The sequence below is a fragment of the Trifolium pratense genome, linkage group LG6 (assembly GCF_020283565.1).
Source record: "Trifolium pratense cultivar HEN17-A07 linkage group LG6, ARS_RC_1.1, whole genome shotgun sequence".
In the NCBI taxonomy this organism is placed as follows: Eukaryota; Viridiplantae; Streptophyta; class Magnoliopsida; order Fabales; family Fabaceae; genus Trifolium; species Trifolium pratense.
In genome coordinates, this window is record NC_060064.1 from 40,160,519 (window position 1) to 40,183,281 (window position 22,763).

The window sequence follows — 22,763 nt, forward strand, 5'->3', positions numbered from 1 at the left end:
TAGTTTTGACTCTTAACATTCACAAAAGAATATACACCTTATCCCCGCGAAATGTAACACTTCTTGGAGCACAATAGCATTATCCTTTGTACTCCTTCCTCGGATGAAACTATTTTGTAGTGGACTAATAATTCCATCTAAGAAGGGTCGCATTCTAGACACAATAATCTTGGATATCAATTTCCAAAAGGAAAAATGGAGATATGGTCTTCAAGCTCGATCTCTATAAGGCATATGATAGAGTTAACTGGAAGTTCCTTCAAGATACTCTGTTAAAGTTTAAATTCCCACCTGTGATTATCTCTTTAATCATGTTTGGGCTCACACACTCCTCCAACACTATTCTTTGGAACGGCAGTAAGACCGAAGCGTTTACCCCTGTGAGAGGTCTCCGACAAGGTGACCCGCTTTCTCCGTATCTGTTTGTTCTCTGTATGGAACGTCTAGGAGCCATGATTGAGAGACAGGTGAATATTTCTTGTTGGAAGCCAATGCAGATGGTGAAGAATGGCACAAAGCTTTCACATCTTTTCTTTGCGGATGATGTATTACTCTTTGCTAAAGCTACAACAAAATCAAGCTCAAGTTATTAAAGAAGTTTTAGACAACTTTTGTGCTATTTCCGGTTTGATGATCAGTCATGCAAAGTCCAGGTTCTATACATCTGCAGGAGTTAGTAGACACATCAGAGAAAATATTGCTGGTTGCAGTCAAATCCAAGCTACTGACAGGTTTGAAAAATACTTGGGATTTAAAATGTTTCACGGTAAAGTTCGTAAGCAAGACTATAGCGATGTTTATGATAGAATCGCGTCAAAGTTAACTTCTTGGAAAAGCAGATTGCTTAATAAGCCAGGTAGAGTCGTTTTAGCGAATTCAGTAATTTCTTCGTTACCTTCCTACCATATGCAAATCAATTGGTTTCCGCAGGGGGTATGCGATGATTTGGATAAAATAGTCCGAAGATTTATTTGGAAAGGTACCGGTGATAAAGGGATGCATCTGGTTGGCTGGAATAAAATCACTCAGCCTCGTAAGTTGGGGGGGCTAGGAGTGCGCCGCTCTCGTCTCCAAAATGTAGCACTTCTTGGAAAACTCATATGGGAGATTCTCCACTCTCCGAATAAATTATGGGTGAAGTTGTTTGATGACAGGTATTTGAAAGGCCAACTTCCTTTTAATGTCAGAATTTATGGAGGATCGGCTGTTTGGAACTCTTTGGTAAAAGCGATGAATATGTTGCGTGACGGCTTTACCCTGAAAATCGGTGATGGTAACTCTAGTTTCTGGTTTGATCCATGGGTATTTAAAGAGAGATTGAGCTCTGTGGTTCCTTATGTGGACATTCATGACTCATCCTTGAAGATTCAGGAAGTTTGGACTAATGGTACGTGGAATCTAAACCAACTATATACTAGTATTCCAGATTATGTGAGAAATGCGATTACGTCATTGCAGCCTTGTATTGTTAATGACCTTCCGGACATTTGGACTTGGCATGATTCTAGCTCTGGCATCTACACTGCTAAGGATGCTTATTGCTGGCTTTTGGAGCCCTCTCCTTGTAATAATCTCACCGGTTGGCAATGGATTTGGAGACTACATCTCCCGGCTAATATTCAATTTTTTATATGGCAATTGGTGCATGAATCTATCCCAACGAATGCAATGCTTCACCATCGGCAGGTGTGTACTTCAGACCTTTGTCATCGTTGCTCTTTATCTTCCGAAACAATCGATCATTGTCTGTTTCTCTATGGTGATTCGGTCGCTATTTGGAATATGTGTGGCTTGCATAGCGTCCCTTCTACTATTCAAGGTGTTGATCGTTTGACATGGTGTAAACTGCTGGGTAAAAGATATGGAAACATTGTCTTTGTTACATTATGGATAGTTTGGTGTGCGAGAAATGACTTCATTTTCAACAACCACCGTGAAAGCACTTACACTAGCGTATCAAAAATTCACGCTATAGTTAATGCTAGCTCTGATGCTTTTAGTTTAATGCCAGCAGTCTCGACGTCTACTTTGAATCAGCGACGAGTGTCGTGGTCTCGACCAGCAGAAGGTTTTGTATGCCTTAATGTGGATGGGAGTTTATTGGGTTCGACTAATGCTGCAGGATATGGTGGACTGTTACGGAACAAAGAGGGCAAGTATATTTGGGGTTTCTACGGGTCTGCTGCGATGCAGAATATTCTTTTTGCCGAGATTATGGCGATATGGTACGGTTTGAAGCTGTGTTGGGAACGTGGTTTCCGTAAGGTGCTTTGCTGCTCTGATTCGTTACTCTCTGTTAATTTAATTAAGGAAGGGGTTACAGCACATCATCGTTTAGCGAATGAGATTTGTTGTATTCGAAAGCTGCTAGCTAATGATTGGGAGGTGATTCTTACTCATACTCTTCGTGAGGGAAATGTGTGTGCTGATGTGTTGGCTAAATTAGGTGCTAACTCTGGCTCGCCATTGGTGAATGTTCCTACTCCTCCTAGAGATCTGGTTAAGCCACTCTGGGAAGATGCTTGGGGTGTAGAGTTTATTAGGGAGTGATCCCTTGTTGGCTTTTTCTTTATTTTTTTTTCTCTTATGTAACCAAAAAAAAATACACCTTATCCCAAAAAAAAAAGTGCATAAAAAAAGAAAAAGAAGAGGCTCTTGTTTGTCTACGTTTGTAACCGTAAATCCCAAAATCAACTTTCCGCCACGGAATGGGGAAACATGAATCTGACAACCGCATTTTCTTGTTCTCTCTCCTCCTCCGCCGTTACTTCTCTTTCCTCCGCCGCACTCAACCGGAACAACAACAACAACAAGTATACATCTAACACACGTACATGCACTTCCTTTTCCTTCCGTCATCACGACTACCACAACCACTCTTTTTCATTGCGAGGTTTCATCTCTTCTCTTCTCTACCACAACCACTAAGTTATAAGTTATTTTTGTAAGGTTTTATGTAGAGGTTGTTGAAATAAGTTGAAAATAGCTTACAAACATATCACTTGTCTACTTGTAAGACCATATTGTTTAGATAAACAGCTTAATTAAGTGTTTATCATATAAATGTTGATGTATAAGCTTTTTCTATAACATAAAACAAAACAATGTCAAACTATTTTTATATAAGTTATTACAAGTTGTTTTCATAAATTATCTTGAAGATTTTGTGGAAATAAGCTGAAAACAACTTACCGACGGTCATAATTTTTTTCCATAAACTCTTCCAAACAGCATCACAAGTGTTTGTCAATAGATGAGTTCAAATAAGTCAATTGAAATAGACTAAGTCATCTCAAATATCTACATAAGTGCTTATGCACTCTTTCTCTCTGACAGACACATAATTGATAATTTGTTATTTGGCATATGTTTTGCAGTTGCCAATGATACTGATAGGACTGAACTCTCATCTGATGCCACAACTGAAACATCATACTCAGATGCCGATAAAATAGTTGATAGTATGGACTTTGGTGAGCTATGCAATGAATTTGAGTGCATCAGTAGTCCCTCAATAGAATCCACTGCAAGACAACTTGCTCGCGATATACTTGAGATAAGGAGTGGGAATCGAGCACTTGGAACCTATGCAGTTTCAGTCACTTACAAGGTACTTACTTGATTTCTCCGAACGACTTTGTAATGTTCATCAAGAAAACATCATGATTTCCCTATAATGGGTTTTCTTTGTAATGTAATAAAGCAAAGTAGTTTGTTTCTCTTATTGGACTATTAGTCATTTATTTTATGCTTATGCCTTTTTATGGTATTGTTATTGTTTACAGGATCCTATCAGGAGTTTTACTGGTCGTGAGAAGTATAAGAGACCCCTATGGGCAACTATTGCACTAGACAACCCATCTGTGGTGAGTTTAAATTTTGGAGTCCTTCTCCTAAGGAAGCAATTAATCTATGAAACAATAGGGATTCTGTGATTTATTATAATTTTTTTTTATCAATGCTTAAGTAGATAGAAAATGTTAAAACTTGATTTGATTAAGTTTTTTTCCTTTTTAATCTGATGGTTTAGAAATACCTCTGATCAATGTTGTCAAATAGCGGCGCTATAATGCAATAGCATAGTGGAATTTGAACAAATTATTATTGTTCCGCATTAGGCTACTTAGTATAAAAGTGTCGTCAAATAACAACTATAGTGGATTAGTGGTTCTATGAAATTTATCTTTCACATATTAATGTTATAATGTAAAGTCGATAAAATTTAAGGTAGAATTATAATGAAATCTGTTTGGTTTGGGAACAGACTGTGCAGGAAATGACTATGCTATCAACAAGTGTTTTAAGTATCAAGTGGACACTTAGAGGGAAACCTAAATCTGTTCTAGCTGGGGTAGGAGGAGATCTCATACTCGGAGTTACTTCCAAGTTCACTCTTAATCAAATTAGTGGACAAGTCATTCAGCATGAAGAATTATGGGACTTATCAGCTTCATCTGCTAGTGCTCAAGCATTTTTCTGGACGTCGCGTGTTCTGTTTGCTACCACTGAATCTGTAAAAGATTTGGCTGATAGTGCCAAGAATTTGAGTGCTAATTTTTCAACCAAGAAAGAGAACATGGATATATATCCAGATCCTTCTGGTGATCCAACCAAGGTGAGTTCTTTTATGTACAAGAATCTTAAATTAAGCTCTGTTTGGATAAACGGCTTAATTAACGCTTACTCCCTCTAGTCCTTAATATAAGAGAAGGTCCACTTGTTAGATTAATTGAAAGATTGATGTATTTGGACAATATGATATAGGCTAGATACATCAATCTTTCAATGAATCGAATAAGCGAACTTTTTCTTACATTAAGGACTAGAGTGAGTATCATATAAGTGCTTGTGTATAAGTTGCTTTTATAACAAGAGAAGAAAATAAAGTCAAACTGTTTTCATATTAGCTATATAAGATAAGATGTATTCATAAGCTGCCATGGATAACTTATGGACATGCATGTCATAAGCTTTTTTCATAAGCTGCTCATCCAAATTCCAAACCGTGCTTATACCTTAAATATTAGCACAGATAAGCAAATCCAAACCAAGCAGACCAAATGCAAAGTACGACTGTCTTTTTTGCAAAGCATTCATACATTTATTATTATTATTATTACACGATGGTATGAATGCTTTGCAAAAAAGACAGTCGTACTTTGCATTTGCAAGAGATTATCTCCTCAGAGTAGCAAATCCAACTGTTCTTTTGTTCTCGATTGTATTATTTGCATATAGCTAATTTCTTTTCGCGAGTTGATTGTTGGTTTGTGCTTTTATTCAGTTCTTCCAGAAGGATGATAGCTTTCAACAAGATATAATCCAGATTGCACTATTCCTGGCAGTTATTTATTTTGTGGTACAAGTTCTGAGGGTAACTTTGTAAAAAGTATGTCTGTGTCTTATTATGATCTGCATTTTACATCTCTTTTTTCATGAATATATCTATCAGTATACTGTGTAATTATCATCTTATATAGTCATATAATGTTGTTTTTGTCAAAGTTATAATAAAATATGTTCTGACTGTGTATACGTACATTCAGTTAGTTTCCCTTGTGATTTTTGGCAGGACTAGTGTTGGTTCTTTTTGTACCACAAATACAAATGACCATTTGATTATAGTGCTATAAAAACTAACATGCATATTTGAGATGTGTGCAATTTGTTTTCAACTTATTTTCACAGGCTCCTCCACTAAATAACCATGTTCATAAGCAGTTTTTTCATTTATACTTGTTTTCTAATGACATTGCATCTATTAGAAAATGAATCATACACCTTCATCACTTAAAATGAAACCCCAAAAAAAAGTAGCTAAAAAGAATTTTGAAGTTTTGCTCCCCTTGCTCAGTTACATTTCACTCTATATGAGAAATGGTTTAAACATATATGAACAAAGCGTAACATTCAAATAATTATGTTAAAACAAAATGAAAAATTGCCATCCCTCGTATATAGTAAACCTAGTCATTTAAGTGCTTAACATAGCAATTATCAACAAAAAGAATGTCAATATTCTTCCAATTAACACTTTGGAAGCTGAAGAAAGATCGTGTGCTTCCACTGTATATACAGATCCACTCTTTTCATCCTTCACTTTAATGCTTGAAGAACCTATAAAATCAACAAGAAAATGCCAAGTCATTCTATGTAAACATCAGTATCAACAAATTTAAGCCTAAGAACCAATGATAAGAGTCATAAATGAAAGACGCTGGGAACTCACAATTGAAATTGGTCCATCCAATTTCCATATTTTCAAGATCATATACAACTAATTTGTTTGACAGAACCAAATCTGCAATTGAAATATATCGATGTTAAGAAATGATATAATCATAAATTATTAGAATTGTAAATTTAAACTATAGCTTTCCTTAGATCATAAATTAACTATGTGAAAATATATCAGAAACAGTTAAGAGGATAAAAAGGAAAAATCATGTCTTAGACTAACTTTCCCCTAGAGTTAATAATAGATTGAATTATAATTTCAAATTTTACCTCCAAGAAGAATAAGATCTTTTCCATCCTTAGTCTGTGTGTTACTTTTCTGCCACCCTATACAATACATATCTTCCTGGAGGACAATTAAACCAAACACATATTTTTTAAACACCTGAAACAAGTTTAAAAAATCCAAATATTTGAAATGAAAAGTATAATTATATAAAACAAATCTCACTGTAAAACTTTACAGATGGAATAACCAACAAATAAACTCACTTTATATAGGAACAGGTAGTCGTGAGGAAAAGCTGTCAAAGAAAGCCCTTCAAAGTGAAACTTGATAACTGGAAATCCTTCATCAAGACTGCAAAATTACACAGTATTTGTAGTCAATTTAACAATAATGACATCAACAAAGGAAAAGAAAAATGAACGTCAAACAAACATTAATTTTGGCACATGATACTTATTTCAAAAGAAAAGAGGACTGCATAATGTACTTTCTAAACGAAGTGAAATGAAGTTATGAAGAGAAGTATCATACTTTTCGGTATAATGAAAACAAGTAAATTGCTCCTCAACAAGATACAATTTCAGTCCCTTCTGCCGACCCAAAATCTATCACAAAGAACAATCATGAGCATTCAAGTGAGAAATTTTTTTTGATTCACATTACTCTGAAGTCACACTTACTTTTGGTACTATCTGGTCGTAAATTGACGCTGGAATATAAGCCAAGGTTGTACCACTGTCGATTATTGTTCCTCTTCCACTTCCAGAACCAAATAAATCTAACGGGAGTCGTACAGTCTCTCCATCAATCTCCATGTCCTTCAAAATCACATTGTAGTGTGCCCTGAAATAGTCAATAGACTACAGTTTTGACATAATTCCAATCCCAAAACTGGATGTAAAATACAGTACACGAATCTGAAAGAACATTTGAAAGAGAACATACCAGAGAGGTTATATTGAAAAAATTTATAGTTTATATATTTGAGATTGCAGAAAGAATCTACTATCATAAAAGATGAAAGCCTTAAAAGAACAAAAGATACAAAGGATGACTATATTGAGCCGTGTATGTGATTCGTTGGCCGTTCAAGTGGACAACAGATAACAAAAGATCTATCATACATACAAATACTTGAAAAAAAGAGCTGAAATTTCAGAGTCAATATAAGTCCTTGATAAAATAAGTGACGAAAACCATGAAAACCTAACATATTTGGAATGTCTGGGGGTAAATGGCAGTAGTATTATCATCAAATGCATATCAAACTGATTCGTCAAATTACTATTATCAAACAACGGAACAAATCAAATACACTGGCTACAGATAACATAGAAAGGGAATAAAAAACTAAGATTCTGCACATACATATTTGGTACCAATGGAGTAGTGTTAAATTTTGGCTCCACCACTTCCCCTATGGAAAATGTTCCTCCTCCATTGATACTATCAAGGCAGTGCGAAAATATTCTTTTCACCTTTCCAGATGCAGCAAGCTGTGAAAGCACAGAAGAATTTGATTGTCCAAAACCAATGATTCCATCAAGGGCTTCATCAGAAGATGAACCCAATGTCCCAGATTGTTTAGCGCCGCACCTGTGATCAAGTGAAAGTTCAAAAAGACATAAAATTAAGGCTGCTACCAAGAAAAAGAAACGATAAAACGAAGGCTAGGATATGAAGATGGTTTAAAATGTTCAATCATTCATTGAGTCGGGCATCTACTCACCCAAAAACCACACTGCTATTTTCTGCTGCAGTATGGAGATTACCATTTACTTGGTTGAATGTAAGAGAATCATTCACAAAGGATCCAGCGGTTGTACTTCCATCTCCATAAGTTATGCTGTAAGGGCAGGACATGTCTTGTTTGCATCCAGAAATTGGACCATCATATGTGGAAGTGCAATAATCGTCATCACAAGAAACCGCCTTTGAAGTTTTTGAGCCATTCGGGTCATAGAGGGTTAAATCCATCTGAAACATGATAATTAAAGCAGTAACTCTCACTATTCTAATACTTCAAGCAGAAAGCATGAAAATTAAAGAAAAATTTAGATACATACACCAAGACCACTCTTCTTGGGACATGCGGTGCAGCCGACACAATTCACCCAAAGAATATCACTTCCTGTATCAACTTGCACATAGAAATCCTTGGCAGGAGTGCCAAGACCTAGTTTGGTATAATACAACCTAACCATATGAAACACAACATTAATTAAGCATCCAAATGAAAATAGTAACAAAAGAATATAACCAAATGAAACCACCGTAATTAGGGTATTTGGCACCCGGGTGGCTCCACAGAGTATCCCACAAGCTTCGGTCCTTTGGACTATCTATAGGACTAATCTCCGTTTGGGTGCTTATGTCGCAACTTAAAGTTTGCCCCTCCCCAAGAATGTATTCTGCAGGGATGTAACTTTGGTGTGCTACTTAGCCACGCCCATTGGACAACGAATCACCAATTTGGTCCTTTTAAATCATAGGGACCAGACAATTTAGTCCCTGAAATTGTCTAAATTTCAAAATGATCCCCAAAATTGAAAATCATAGATCACCTTCGCTTTAAGGGCAATTCAAATTCCATAGATTATATTGACTAATCCGATAAAGACACTAATTAACTAATAAATTAATTAATGCTAATGAAGACATTGACTTTTATAAAATCTTTTTAGAATTTTGCTAATTCTAATAATCAGATTGTCCAACTCCTACAAATTTCAGCTTCAAAACAATGTCGAATTGAATTGAATATGAATAATACTAGTAAACAATAAATAAAAGTAATTCAATGAATCTATATTATATTATAGACTAGATACATGCGTTATTCAATAAATATCCATAATAAGATGATAGAACAACATGAATAAAGAAAAGGTAAAAGGGAAAAAGAAAGCAAACCCAGTTGAAGAAGGAAGACCATTGCCACCAAGAGGAATATCAACAGCAGATAAAAATCTACCACGTCTTCTATCATCATGAGATTTGATTGCATCTAAACTATGATGAGGTCCTTTGAATTTACGCTCAACAGGAAAAACCAAATTGGCATTAGAAGCAATAAAGAAACATAGTTGGATAACAAGAATCAACCCTCTAACACGATCCATTATTGTTATTATTATTATTATTAGAACGTAGCTTCAATAGAAAGCAACAAAAGAGAAAATCAAAATGAAAATAAAAGAAACTCTAGTTCATTGCCGACCCAATTGAATAGAAATAAAAGGGTCGGTGAAAGAATAGAGAGAAAGAAGAAGGAATGAAAAAGAGAAGAAAATAAGAAAGGCAAGAAGAAAAAGAAGAAGACTTGTTGAGAGATTAACGAGGAGGGAAAGGAAAAAGAGAGAAGAGGGAATTTCGCGGTTTCAACGGCAAAAACTACAATGTCATATTATTTTAGAAAATACTAAATAAAAATAGATGAATGAATTTAGATTACAACGTTGTTTGTTTCTTGTTCTAGTAGTCCTTTGCTTTGCTTCCTTAAATTTTGTTACTTCCGTTTGATTTTTTTTTTTTTTTCTTTTACCATCGGTTTAATTTGGTTCGATAGTGGTTTGGTAGGGAGAATTATTGTTCGATCCCCACAACTATGATCGAAAGAGGACTAAAATCATTTGGAAGGGAGAATTATTGTTCTATCCCCACAATTATGATCGAAAGAGGACTAAAATGATTTGGTAGGGAGAATTATTGTTCGATCTCCATAACTATTATCGAAAAATGACTAAAATTATTTAGTGTCAGAACTGACATTCAAACCAGATTAAACTGATGGTAAAAAAAAAAAAAAAAAAACTCGATTTAATTTTTGAAATTGATTATTTAGAAGGCAGTTCAATCTCTAAAAAAAATAGATATTATGCTGCCGATTCGAGAATTAACTCTATATCAGGTCAAAGAGCCTAAGTTGTGAGAATGTGTTGAAAAGTGTATTGGGGATTTGGGGTGAAGACTCATTAAGCTGGGTTAGACAAAGAATAAAATTAATATATTGTAACTTTCAATTCTTGTTTTTTTATTTTATTTAAAATAATTAGTTTAAAGATTTGTGCATTTGCACGGGTCATTGACTTTTATTTGATGTTTAAGTTTGTCATTATATTATGGTATAAAATTTATTTAGAATAAAATATAAGTGAAACTATTGTGCTATTTTTTATAAAAGTTATTAAATAAATAAATTTGATTATAATTACCAATGATAAATTATCCAATTTTTTATGTAGTTGTCACAAATAATGATCCGTGTATATTTTTTAATAAAAAATTAAAAATTTGATTAGGATATATTTTGGATAATGTAGTAAATTTAATAAGAATTAACTTTATTGTATGATTATTAGTAATAATAATTAATAATATATTTTTTCGACTAATAGTTAATAGTATATTGTTTATGTTTTTTTTATGCACTTGTTAAGTATGCTTAACAAGTATCCCGGGACACTGTTTAACATGACTCTATTGTTTATACTTTAAAAAAAATGTATATTTTTATGTTTTTTTTTATGCATATTCTATTTTTATATTCCTATTTTTATGCATATTTATCTTATTTTTCTATAATTTTTTTGATTGACTATTTTTTTTTATATATAGAATTAATTGACTATTTTATTCTTATTTATATATTCCTATGATATATTTTATTCTTATTGTTAAAATATATAATCTTTTTGTATAGTTTTCTTAAATAGACTATTTGAATTGATAGTATTAATATGTTTTGTTGTTATTTTTATGTAGTAAAGTAATAGATGAGATTCGTTCTTCTTAAAAGCCATGCACCCCATTATTGATTTATTGGCAAATGCCAACTAACCAACCCATGCATTTTTTATTTATTTTTTTATAATACTAGCACTTCCTTGTCCCATTCTTGTATGTTTTTCCTTTTCCCTTCCTTTTGGTGATTTGTTTTCCTTTTAATTTCGTGCACTAATTATTAATAATTTGTTTATGATTAATGCTTAAGAATTTTGATTAACAACACTTACTTATGTTAATATAATTAAGTTTCGACATTATCATATTTCAAGATATTATCCACTTTGAGAATATGTTTATTAGGTGTCTTATTGAGGAGTGTTGCTTATAAATGATTCTTTGCCCTCAATTTTCAAGCAATTGAGATTTTTTAAGTGTATCAGAATATTTTCCAGTTAAGACTAAGGGAATTTGTAGATTCGATTTCCATATGCGGGAGGCGGCACTAATGTGTCTGCCTCAAGTCTGTTACATTAAATTTTGAAGTATTACTATTATCTACTTTAAATTTAAATCCTTCATAATTTTATCCTTTATAAAATACGTCTCGTTAAATTGAGGAGACATTGTTTATATCTTATATTTGTTTTTTTTTTTTCTTTCTACTTTTAATAATTAATGTATATAAAACTTTACTGTAAATTTTATAGTTTATTCTTTTTAAATTTTCCTACTAAGATTACCTAGATCACTATCTTAATCCCACCTTACTCAAAATATCAAAATTGGAAGTGACAAATTTCCTTACATCTAAAAGTTATATTCTTGTTAAAAAAAATTCAACTTTCATTCATTTATCTATTTTATATTAATTAAGGACCAAACTTATGTACAGTTCTATATACCAAACTTATGGGGAAGTTATTTTTATTTAAAAACAATTTTATTTTATTTTTAATTAAAAAATATAAATAACTATTTTTCTGTGAGAGGAATAGGAAAAACTACATTTAAGAAAATGTATATAAGTTTTGTCCATTAATTAATACAAGATTTGTCATTACCTATAAAATTACACTACTATCCTTTTCCCAAATAATTAAAATCAACTGTTTTTAAGGACAAATAAGTCATTTTAGTTTTTACTTTTAATTTTTTTAATTTTCTCTTTTTTACTTTTTTCAACTTTTTGCTACTTTTTCTCTTTCCACTCATTCTCTCTCTTACTTTTTTGTTATTTATTATTTTTTTTCTTTCTATTTTTTTTTATCTCTCTAACTTCCAAATTTTTTTCTTTTTCAAATATTCTTCTTACTCCTGTTTCAAATTTAAATTATCAGAATAACGCTAACATGTGTCATAATATAAGGGCAGTAGGGCCCAGTAAACACATAATTAGTAGGGCCAATCCATATGATGACGGAAGAAGAAAAAAGTGCATTTGCTAAAGTGGCAAGAGTCCATTCACCACGCAAATTCTCTTGAAAAATCACCAAAGTTGAAAACCTATGACGGGACAACGGACTCAATCGACTCATGGAGCAAATTGTGCAAAACATTTTCCTCTCACTTCTCATTACGGAAACGCCAGCCAATAACAATGACATATCTCAGCAATATCATAGTTCAAAGGAATGAGAAATCTTTGAGGGATTACATTGGACACTTTACACGGGAAGCCGTATTATGTAGTTTGTTTTTTATGTTATCTTTTTAGGGTTAAGTCTCGCCCCCATTTGTAATTATTTAATTTATTTTATTAATTTAATATATATATATATATATATATATATATATATATATATATATATATATATATATATATAAATTAAATTGACTCATAATACTTACATGAAAGCTTTAATGTAGGGTAGTTTGATATATATATATATATATATAAATATATTTTTTTTTTCTATATTAGTGTCAATTAAATATAATTGGTGGGTCCAACATTTATTTGAAGGTTATATTGTCAAAATAAAACTTTCAAATTCTGTGTTGAGGTTTAATCATATCGAAGCAAAGGAGCGCTTCGAAGGCTTTGGGAGGCGCATTTGGTTTTGGTTTTGTCAGGAACCCGTCGAAAGCATAGAATCGAGTCGGAGGGCAAGTTGGGCCAGGCCCAAAAAAGAAACAACAACGGCCCAATAAGCATTGGCGCCCGCTGAAGGAATGAAGAGTGAAAGTGGAGAACGTGGGTCGACGTGGCAAATCGAAGACCGTCTAGATGATCAAGAAGCAGTTACCACTTCGTTATAGTATATATAGCAGTTTTTCATTCAGAACAAAGGTCACAAAATTTTACATAAAACTTTCTCTGAAATTCTAAGTACTCAGCGTTCGAACGAAAGGAATACCTGAGAAGAAATGTATGTTTTGTGAACCATCTATTTGTAATTGTTTTACATTCAATGCAATTTACTTTCCAGCAATTTTCTTTAGTTTAATTTGAATACTTGCTTGAGAAACTGCTACTTCGAGGCGATTCGAACTAGTTTTTTCCTGTATTATTTGAAAACGTTTCGATTTTTAAGTGTTTGTTTTCCTGTTAAGACGAACATTCAAACATTTTTCTAAGTAAACAAAACACAAAATTGTCCTGAGATTTACTAGTTGGTCTCGCGAGTTTAAATACTTAAACTAGCGGTTGTTTACCAAATTTTCACGTAAACAAATTGGCACGCCCAGTGGGACTGATTTTGTGTTTGTTTAAAAGTATTTTGTATGTGGTGGAATGAGAAGTCTGTTACTTGCTTATACTTGACGATAGGTTAGGTTATGGTTAAAACTACCCAAAGATCTAACTCTAATAAAAATCAAAATTCTAGCGCAATGAGTAGTGAAGCAAGTTCGAGTGGGGGAGTCGATCCACCTCCACAGAGTTTGGACACGTCTGGATTAATTAACGTTCCAATTTTTTCCAGCCCAGCCATCTCGAATGTGCATGATGTCATTCCAACTATGCCAATATCAACTATGGCAATTCCGTCCGTGACTGCTGGTCCTGGACGTTCAAACCCACCATCAGGTCATAATTTCATGTATAGGCCTCCCCCTACACTTGGCCTTGGGATGCCAGTTTTCGAACCTGATAGGTACACTTCATCAAGGGTGACTCCCACACCCTTGACTACTGCGTCTGTGTTGTCCCTAAGACAACAAATGGACGAGAGTAATCATGAAATGGTTAATCTCTTGACGCAACAAATTGGTACTGTGTTCAATCCATTGATTCAGAACACCAATGAAAGTTACCAAATGTTAGCATTCCAAATGAGTCGAATTGCTGATTTCTTTGGTACACCCCCCCCCCCCCACCTCCAAGAGTAAATCCTGTCACACCACAAGTGATATTACCTGCAATGTCTGCAACCCCGGTGCAACAGAGGCCAACTTATGTGGCCAATGAAACAGTTCCAAACCCAACACCTACACCAGCTGTACAAGAGGAAACTTATTACCCTCATGAGGTTAATCAAGCCCCTCAAGTGGTAAATCAAAATCCTCCAGTGTTTAACCCAAATCCTCAAGTGGTCCACCAGAACCCTCCAGTGGTAATGGTTAGGAGGAACCAAGATCCTGATGAGGTAGTGCGAGAGGTTCAGAACAATAACTTACTTGGCCAGAATAATTTGGCCAACATGGTCGAAACGATTTTGGCCCAAAACGGCCTAAACACAGGTTGTCGAAGGCCAAATTTTGTTTCTGCCTTCAATGAATATGTGTTGCAAACAGAGTTACCAAGAGGTTGGAAAGTCCCAAAGTATACTAAGTTTGCTAGGGACACTAGTGAGTCGACTGTAGAGCACATTGCTAGGTACTTAGCTGAATCTGGGAATTTGGCAAACAATGAAAATTTGCGAATGAAGTATTTTCCTAATTCGCTTACCAAGAATGCTTTTACTTGGTTTACAACTTTGCCTCCCAATTCGATTCATAGTTGGGCCCAATTGGAAAGAACTTTCCATGAACAATTTTATATGGGCCAAACCAAGATAAGCCTGAAAGAGCTAGCCAGTGTAAAAAGAAAAAACCAAGAGTCAATTGATGATTATTTGAATAGGTTTCGTTTATTGAAATCTAGGTGCTTTACTCAAGTGCCTGAACATGAGCTAGTAGAAATGGCTGCTGGTGGTTTAGACTATTCGATTCGAAAGAAATTGGATACTCAATACCTTCGAGACATGTCACAGTTAGCTGACAGAGTGAGATAAATCGAAAGGTTAAAAGCTGAAAAAGCTAGAAATTCTAAGTTTCAGAAAAAGAAAGAAATTAGTTTTGTCGATTCTTATGATAATGAGATCGATTATGAAATTAGTGATGAATACTTAGAATTCGAAGATAGTGATGTTAACGTGGCTGAATTAAAGCCCGGGCCTCCTTACACTTGTAAGTTGTTAAGGCCGTCGAATGGAAAAAATCCAGTCGAACCAAAAAATGATAAGTTTGTCACAAAAACCTATACCTTCGACATTACGAAATGTGATGAAATTTTTGATTTATTGGTAGCTGATGGTCAAATTATTGTGCCAAAAGATATGAAAATACCACCAATAGAACAAAGAAAGAAAAGATGTTATTGTAAGTTTCATAATTATTTGGGACATAAAACTTATCAATGTGTGGTTTTCAGGGACTTGGTGCAAAAAGCGCTGAGTGAAGGAAGGCTGAAATATGCTGATAAGGCAAAGCCTCCAATGAAGGTAGATGCAGACCCACTGCCAACTGCTGATGCTACCTATGTCGAAGTCTATGACTGCAACATGGTTGAAGTTGTAGATGCTGCTGCTCCAATTGAAGATGTGCCTGAAGAGGAATATGAAAAGAGGGTGCGTGAAGTGTACCCCAATGCTGAGGAAGAGCTGGTGGACTTCCTAAATAGGTGCAAACTGAAGAACTCTGAGGTGATGCTTTGCCCCAGGTGCAGTGCCGTGTGCGACAAAGAGGCCACTGCAGGCCTTCAAAATGTTGTACCTTATGCTGAAAACAAGAGAAAATGGCCAAAAGCTAGGCCAAACCAAAAAGCTTGGCCTTATAGAGGAGCCAATTGGGGTAAGCCCATCACCAAAGGCCTTTCGATCCAGCAAAGGCTAGGCCCCCAGAACACTTTCAAACCATCTGGGAGAGCACCCATTAACTAATGGGTAAGTGGGCAGTATGTGACTTTCAATCGAAGAATGATGGAAAATGGAAGTTCCAGCAATGTCAATGTGAACATTGTGTCTGAACCTAAGGGTTCAAAAGTGGTAGCTGGGAAAGAAACAGTGAATGCTGCCACGGAAGTCAACAAATACTCTTATAGAAACAACTATAAGGGAAAAAATCCTATGACCCGCACTTAGTGGCGAAGGTTTCAGAGGAAACAGAAGTTAGCAGCAAAGGATGCTGAGGCTGGGGGCAAAACTGTTGCAACCCAGAAAGCTGAGAAAGCTGAAATGGCCAAAAGGCCAGCGAAAGAGAGGCTCTCTATAGTATTGGAGGAGCCAACAGCTGAAAATGCCCAAGAAGTGGCAGCAGGTGAAGATGACATGGAGGATGATGATCTCCTGGATGAGGGATCAGATTTCGACGTTATGGTTAATGTGGTGTCCATCTTGCCTTTGGAGTATGATGTGCCTACAGAAGTCAATGAGTTAGAAGAGGACTTCGAGGCCCTTGATTTGGCTGATCACAAGCCAATGTGTTACTATGTCATGCAAAATGGTTGTGTCGAAGAACAAAAAACTGTCTTCGAGAAGCCAGACTTGGGAATGCAGAACCACTTGAAGGCTCTATTCATCAGAGCGAAAGTCAATAATGTGGGAATAAATAAAGTTTTAGTTGATGGTGGAGCTGTGGTGAATATCATGCCTCATTTCATGCTGAAGAAATTAGGTCTTTATGATACAGACCTTCATTCTCACAATGTGGTGTTGGCCAACTATGAAGGCAAAACTGGTCATTCTCTAGGGGGCAGTGCAATTAGAAGTGTGTGTTGGTAGCACTGTTCGGAAGACCTTGTTTATGGTCATAGCTGCTAAACCCAATTACAATTTGCTATTGGGCAGAGAATGGATTCATGGTGTTGGGGCTGTCCCCTCAACCATGCATCAAAGATTGATCATCTGGAGAGAAGATGGTTTGGTCGAAAATGTGGAAACAGATCAAAGTGCATATATTTCAGAGACAGGCACTGTGACTTTGCAGAACTTTGATAAAAACCTGGCTTCGATTGCTCCTTGTGGTGAGCAAGATGCTGCCTTCGATCCAAATGAAGTGGTGTCAAAAAATGTATACCACTCAGTTAAACTGCATCCAACCCATGATTTTTGTTGGGAAAGGGAAGATATAGATAAGCCCTTGTCTGAGGATGCATACCCACCAGTCTCTGGGTGGGTTAGTTACAATGAACATGATGATTAAGTCCCCAGCATGGGATCGAATTACGGCTTACGCAGCCGAAAATAGAATTAAAATGGCTCTCGAGGCCATGGGTTCACAAGAAGATATGGCTGTTGAAGCCAATGTTAAAGATAAACTGGCCTTGAAGGCTAGTGACGAGAACAATGGCGAAAGTCAAAGGTTGGATTGTATCTATGATGATGAACCTTTGGGTTTTGAAAAAGATCCACACAGTTCGATTCAGAGAATGCAAGCTCAAGATCCCCTGCAAGAAGTTGATATTGGAGATGGCTCTATTAAAAGGCCAACTTATATTAGCGCCAATATTGATCCAATCTTAAGAGAAAGAATGGTTGAATTGCTTAAGAGCTACAAAGATTGCTTTGCATGGGATTATAATGAAATGCCTGGGCTAAGCAGAAATTTGGTAGAGCATAGGCTACCTCTTCGACCAGATAAGAAACCTGTGAAGCAGCTTCCAAGGAGGTTTGCACCAGAAATCATGACAAAGATCAAGGCGGAAATTGAAAGGCTGCTCAAGTGCAAGTTCATTCGAACAGCCAGGTATGTAGAATGGTTAGCGAACATTGTTCCTGTCATTAAGAAAAATGGATCACTTAGGGTTTGTATAGACTTTAGGGATCTGAATAATGCTACACCAAAAGATGAATATTCTATGCCTGTAGCAGAAATGCTAGTTGATTCGGCAGCAGGACATGAGTATTTAAGTATGTTAGATGGCTATTCAGGCTATAATCAAATTTTTATTGATGAGGATGATGTGTCAAAAACTGCATTTCGTTGCCCTGGTGCTTTAGGCACCTATGAGTGGGTAGTAATGTCTTTTGGTTTGAAAAATGCTGGAGCAACATACCAAAGAGCCATGAACTTGATTTTTCATGATTTTATCGAAATATTCATGCAAGTCTATATTGATGACATTGTTGTGAAATCCTCTTCTGAGGATGAACACATAGAGCATCTTAGAAAATCATTCGAAAGAATGAGAAAATATGGATTAAAAATGAATCCACTAAAATGTGTTTTTTGTGTACATACAGGAGATTTCCTTGGCTTTGTTGTGCATAAAAAGGGCATAGAAATTAACCAAAACAAGACAAAGGCTATCATGGAGACAAAGCCTCCAGGAACGAAGAAACAGCTTCAATCCTTGCTAGGAAAGATCAATTTCTTGAGAAGGTTTATATCAAACCTAAGTGGTAAAGCTCAACCGTTTTCTCCATTGCTAAGGCTCAAGAAAGATGATGTATTAGAATGGGGAACAGAACAACAAAAGGCATTTGATGAGATTAAGGCATATTTGTCGAAACCTCCAACTTTAATGCCTCCCATTCGAAATAAAGCAATGAAGTTGTATATTGCAGCATCAGATTCGACTATTGGAAGTATGCTCGCACAAGAGGATGAAAATGGCATAGAAAAAGCTATTTACTATCTAAGTAGAATTTTAAATGATGCTGAAACTAGATATAGCTCAATTGAAAAACTTTGTCTGTGTTTGTATTTCTCTTGTACTAAACTTAAGCAATATATCAAGCCAGTTAATGTTTATGTCTATTCTCACTTTGATATCATTAAGCATATGTTATTAAAACCAATTTTGCATAGTCGAATTGGGAAGTGGGCTTTAGCTTTAACTGAATATTCATTAACTTATCAGCCTTTGAGGGCTGTCAAAGGCCAGATAGTGGCTGATTTCCTCGCTGATCATTCAGTGGCCGAAGTTTCGATAACATATGTAGAATCTGAGCCTTGGATGTTATACTTTGATGGCTCGAGACATAAACATAGTACAGGAATTAGAATCTTAATCATCTCTCCTTTAAGGATTCCAACAAAGTTTAAGTATAAGATTAATGGAACTTGCTCCAATAATGAAGCTGAGTACGAGGCTTTAATTGCAGGCCTAAAGATTCTTTTAGACCTGGGGGCAAAGCACGTTAAAATCAGAGGAGACTCTGAGTTAATAATAAAGCAATTAACAAAGGAGTACAAGTGTATTCAAGAGCGTTTGATGAAATACTTTATTATTGCCTTCTCTTTACTAAAACGTTTCGATTCATGTGATATTCAACATGTGCCTCGGATCGAGAACCAGGAGGCAAATGATTTAGCTCAAATTGCTTCTGGTTACAAGTTAACAAAAGAGAAATTAGAAGAATTGGTTGAAATCAAAGAAAAGCTAATCACATGTGAAGCAATGCCTCATCAGCTGGGGGCAAATGAACAAAGTGTCGAAACCAATTATGAAATGGTAGATACACACTTCGATGAGGTGATGACAGAAATCTTCGTCATTGATAATTTGACTGACAGTGATTGGAGACAACCCATTGTCAATTACCTAGAAAATCCAGCAGGTATAACTGAAAGAAAGGTTAAGTATAGAGCCTTAAGTTACACAATCATGGGGAATGAGTTATTCAAGAAAACACCTGAAGGAGTGTTATTGAAATGCCTTAGTGAGAACGAAGCATATGTAGCAATTTCTAATGCTCACAGTGGAGCTTGTGGTGCTCATCAAGCAGGCCACAAAATGAAATGGCTTTTGTTTCGACAAAGGTTATATTGGCCCTCTATGCTTAAGGATTGCATAGAATATGCAAAAGGGTGTCAAGAGTGTCAAAAACATGCAGGGACACAGCATGTTCCAGCGAGTGAGTTGCACTCGATTGTCAAACCTTGGCCTTTTAGAGGCTGGGCCTTATATTTAATTGGTGAAATTAGGCCAGCTTCATCGAAAAATCAACGTTACATATTGGTTGGAATTGACTATTTCACCAAATGGATAGAGGCTATAGCCCTAACGAATGTGGATCAAGAAGCTGTGATCAACTTTGTGCAAAACCATATTATTTATAGGTTTGGGCTTCCTGAAACGATCACTACAGACCAAGGAACAGTGTTTGTTGGTCGAAAAATGCAAGATTTTGCTGAGCAATCAGGCTTTAAGTTAATAACTTCGACGCCTTATTATGCTCAAGCAAACGGACAAGTTGAAGCAGCTAATAAGGTCATAATTGGTTTAATTAAAAGACACGTGGCTCAAAAGCCAAAGAATTGGCTTAAGACTTTAGATCAAGTCCTATGGGCATGTAGAAATTCTCCTAAGGAATCAACAGATTCGACACCTTTTCGACTAACGTATGGTCATGATGCTGTGTTGCCTGTTGAAATAATGATGCAATCAATTCGAGTGCAAAGGCAACTAGAATTACCTCCTTACCATTATTGGAATTTAATGTTAGATGGGTTAATAGATGTGGATGAGGAGAGGTTGCAAGCGTTGGATGCTTTAATTCGACAAAAGGAAAGAATTGCTAAAGCATACAATAAAAAGGTTAAGTCTAAAACCTTCGACTTAGGAGATTTAGTTTGGAAAGTTATTCTTCCCATGGATAGAAGAGATCGAGTCTTTGGGAAATGGTCACCTAATTGGGAAGGGCCATTTAAAATTTCCCAAGTATTATCAAATGGGGCTTACGAGATTGAAGAATTAACTCCTGAGAAACGTTCAGGTAACATGAATGGCAAATATTTGAAGAAATATAAGCCAATGTTGCAAGAAATATGCATAAAAAATGAATAACGCAAGGATTCCAAAGATTGCGAAAATGGTAAAAGAAATTGCCAAGAAAAAATAAATTTTTATTCATTAGATTCAACATTACAACCAATCATTCAAGAATTTTCAAGAAAGTACAAGAAATGGTTGAATGTTGAAGGGTAACCACTTAGGGTTTACCCTGAACTGGAGCTCCTCTATCCTTCGAATCAGAACTGGAGAGTTCTGAAACTTGAGAGTCTTCTCCCTCAGAAGAAGGAGTTCCTGGGTACTCTTCGTCAGGCTCCAAGGTGCTGAGGAACTCAAGGTAATCTTCATCTTCATCATTTGAGCTGGAGCTTGAAGAGTCAGAAGATAGAATAATAGTTTCTATCTCCTTATTTTTTGCCCTCCGAGGGCGAAGAATTTTGGTGCGTGGAGGCTTGAAAGCTGGTTTCTTGGTTCTTCCCCTACCAAGAGGACGTTGAATGCTTGAATCTTGGGTGGAAGAAGACGGGTTTTTCTGGTTATCCATTCTTTCTCAGAGAGGTATTGATACGTTGATATGTGAAGGGTGATGAGGAAAAGAGCCTTAAGCGCAGTTATTTATAGAAGAGTTCAGTGGGCGTTTAATGCTCGTGTGGTTACAACCAACCATGGTCAGTTTCATAGGGAAGTGTTGTTTTAATAAATGCCCAAAGTTGTGTAATCAATTATGTTGACTGCTTTGGAAACATGTTTGCTTTATTCCTTACAAAATGACATTAATTAGATTTGGGATAACAACCAAAAGGAGGGAAAGTGAATAACGACAGAACATGAGAAGAAAATACTTGGCCAAAATATAAACATGCAGCGTTAAAAACCAAAAGTAGGCATACATTTAAAGAGCATGCCTGAAATTGTTCGACAATACCCAGTGTTAAAAGATTCACAGTCGAAGCATCAAAAAGTTAAAATTGGAAAATTACAAAGTCCTAAGGTTGCTGTTGTGACGGCGAAGGGGGCTTTCGATTGGCTGCTTGGAATTGATAATACTGGTTTCGAATGGAAACCAACTTACGCTGCAGCATCTCTTTATCACTGGTAAGGCGCTCAACCCGCTTCTGGACAGCCAAACCATCACTGTAATGTTGGATGCCCTCGTGTGCTAGCTCATCAAGCTTGGCCCTTTGTGCTTCGATGGCCACTGCAGCTAGTTTCTCCATCTTGGTTTCTTCTTGTCGAATCTTCTCTTGTAATGCTTCAATCTCAGATTGCCATTGAGCAATATTGTTCTCACAGGTTACGAGCTGTTCAAGAGCCTCAGTAGAAGCGGCTTTAATCCTTGTGACTTCTGCATTGCAACTAGAGGCCTGCTCGAAATGGCGCTGCTGTGCAGCAAGCAGATATGTTAGAAGTTCGTTGGTTCTGGCCAAGAGTTGGGTTTGGCTAACAAATTGTTCTAAGAAGGTTTCAGCTTAAGTAACCAAGAGGAACATTGCTTCATTAGTCATTGGACTCTGGAGTTTATGGAAAAGGGCTTTAATGTTGTAGTATATGGAAGAGTCACGTTCAAGCAAGCCCAGCATGTCCCCATCAAGAATTTCTCGCCTAAACCTGATTTCATGCCCAAACTGTTCT

The 22,763-nt window shown here is 35.8% G+C and overlaps 3 protein-coding genes across 4 annotated transcripts; 2 read left to right on the top strand and 1 right to left on the bottom strand.

The window, feature by feature from the left end:
• The first annotated feature begins 2,651 nt into the window (after positions 1-2,651).
• Positions 2,652-5,552, top strand: LOC123889394. Its single transcript, XM_045938713.1, has 5 exons — positions 2,652-2,893; positions 3,378-3,610; positions 3,786-3,866; positions 4,265-4,615; positions 5,285-5,552. The coding sequence occupies exons 1-5, from the start codon at positions 2,719-2,721 to the stop codon at positions 5,384-5,386; spliced, it is 942 nt and encodes a 313-aa protein (XP_045794669.1). The 5' UTR covers positions 2,652-2,718; the 3' UTR covers positions 5,387-5,552.
• A 275-nt stretch (positions 5,553-5,827) lies between these two features.
• On the bottom strand, positions 5,828-9,936 carry LOC123889393 (aspartic proteinase 36). 2 transcript variants are annotated; one of them, XM_045938711.1, is made up of 10 exons: positions 9,380-9,936; positions 8,533-8,662; positions 8,196-8,443; positions 7,835-8,062; positions 7,147-7,309; positions 6,998-7,071; positions 6,730-6,817; positions 6,508-6,583; positions 6,230-6,301; positions 5,828-6,117 (listed from the first exon to the last, which is right to left on the bottom strand). In XM_045938711.1, the coding sequence occupies exons 1-10, from the start codon at positions 9,586-9,588 to the stop codon at positions 5,975-5,977; spliced, it is 1,431 nt and encodes a 476-aa protein (XP_045794667.1). In that variant the 5' UTR covers positions 9,589-9,936; the 3' UTR covers positions 5,828-5,974. The 2 variants fall into 2 exon arrangements, with proteins under 2 accessions (XP_045794667.1, XP_045794666.1); XM_045938710.1 differs by having other exon boundaries at positions 6,508-6,622; positions 9,380-9,891.
• A 7,712-nt stretch (positions 9,937-17,648) lies between these two features.
• Positions 17,649-21,326, top strand: LOC123892265. Its single transcript, XM_045942068.1, has 4 exons — positions 17,649-18,295; positions 18,827-18,890; positions 19,257-21,114; positions 21,256-21,326. The coding sequence occupies exons 1-4, from the start codon at positions 17,649-17,651 to the stop codon at positions 21,324-21,326; spliced, it is 2,640 nt and encodes an 879-aa protein (XP_045798024.1).
• Positions 21,327-22,763: the final 1,437 nt, after the last annotated feature.

Coding starts and splice junctions, on each gene's coding strand:
- LOC123889393 (XM_045938710.1), bottom strand. CDS start 9,588: ATGGATCGTGTTAGAGGGTTGATTCTTGTTATCCAACTATGTTTCTTT. Junction 7,310..7,834: donor ACTCCATTGGTACCAAATAT/GTATGTGCAGAA, acceptor TGACTATTTCAG/GGCACACTACAATGTGATTT. Junction 6,302..6,507: donor AGATCTTATTCTTCTTGGAG/GTAAAATTTGAA, acceptor TTTCAATTGCAG/ATTTGGTTCTGTCAAACAAA.
- LOC123889394 (XM_045938713.1), top strand. CDS start 2,719: ATGAATCTGACAACCGCATTTTCTTGTTCTCTCTCCTCCTCCGCCGTT. Junction 3,611..3,785: donor CAGTTTCAGTCACTTACAAG/GTACTTACTTGA, acceptor TATTGTTTACAG/GATCCTATCAGGAGTTTTAC. Junction 4,616..5,284: donor CTTCTGGTGATCCAACCAAG/GTGAGTTCTTTT, acceptor GCTTTTATTCAG/TTCTTCCAGAAGGATGATAG.
- LOC123892265 (XM_045942068.1), top strand. CDS start 17,649: ATGGCTCTCGAGGCCATGGGTTCACAAGAAGATATGGCTGTTGAAGCC. Junction 18,891..19,256: donor AGGCATTTGATGAGATTAAG/GCATATTTGTCG, acceptor TTAACTTATCAG/CCTTTGAGGGCTGTCAAAGG. Junction 21,115..21,255: donor AACTCCTGAGAAACGTTCAG/GTAACATGAATG, acceptor TTTATTCATTAG/ATTCAACATTACAACCAATC.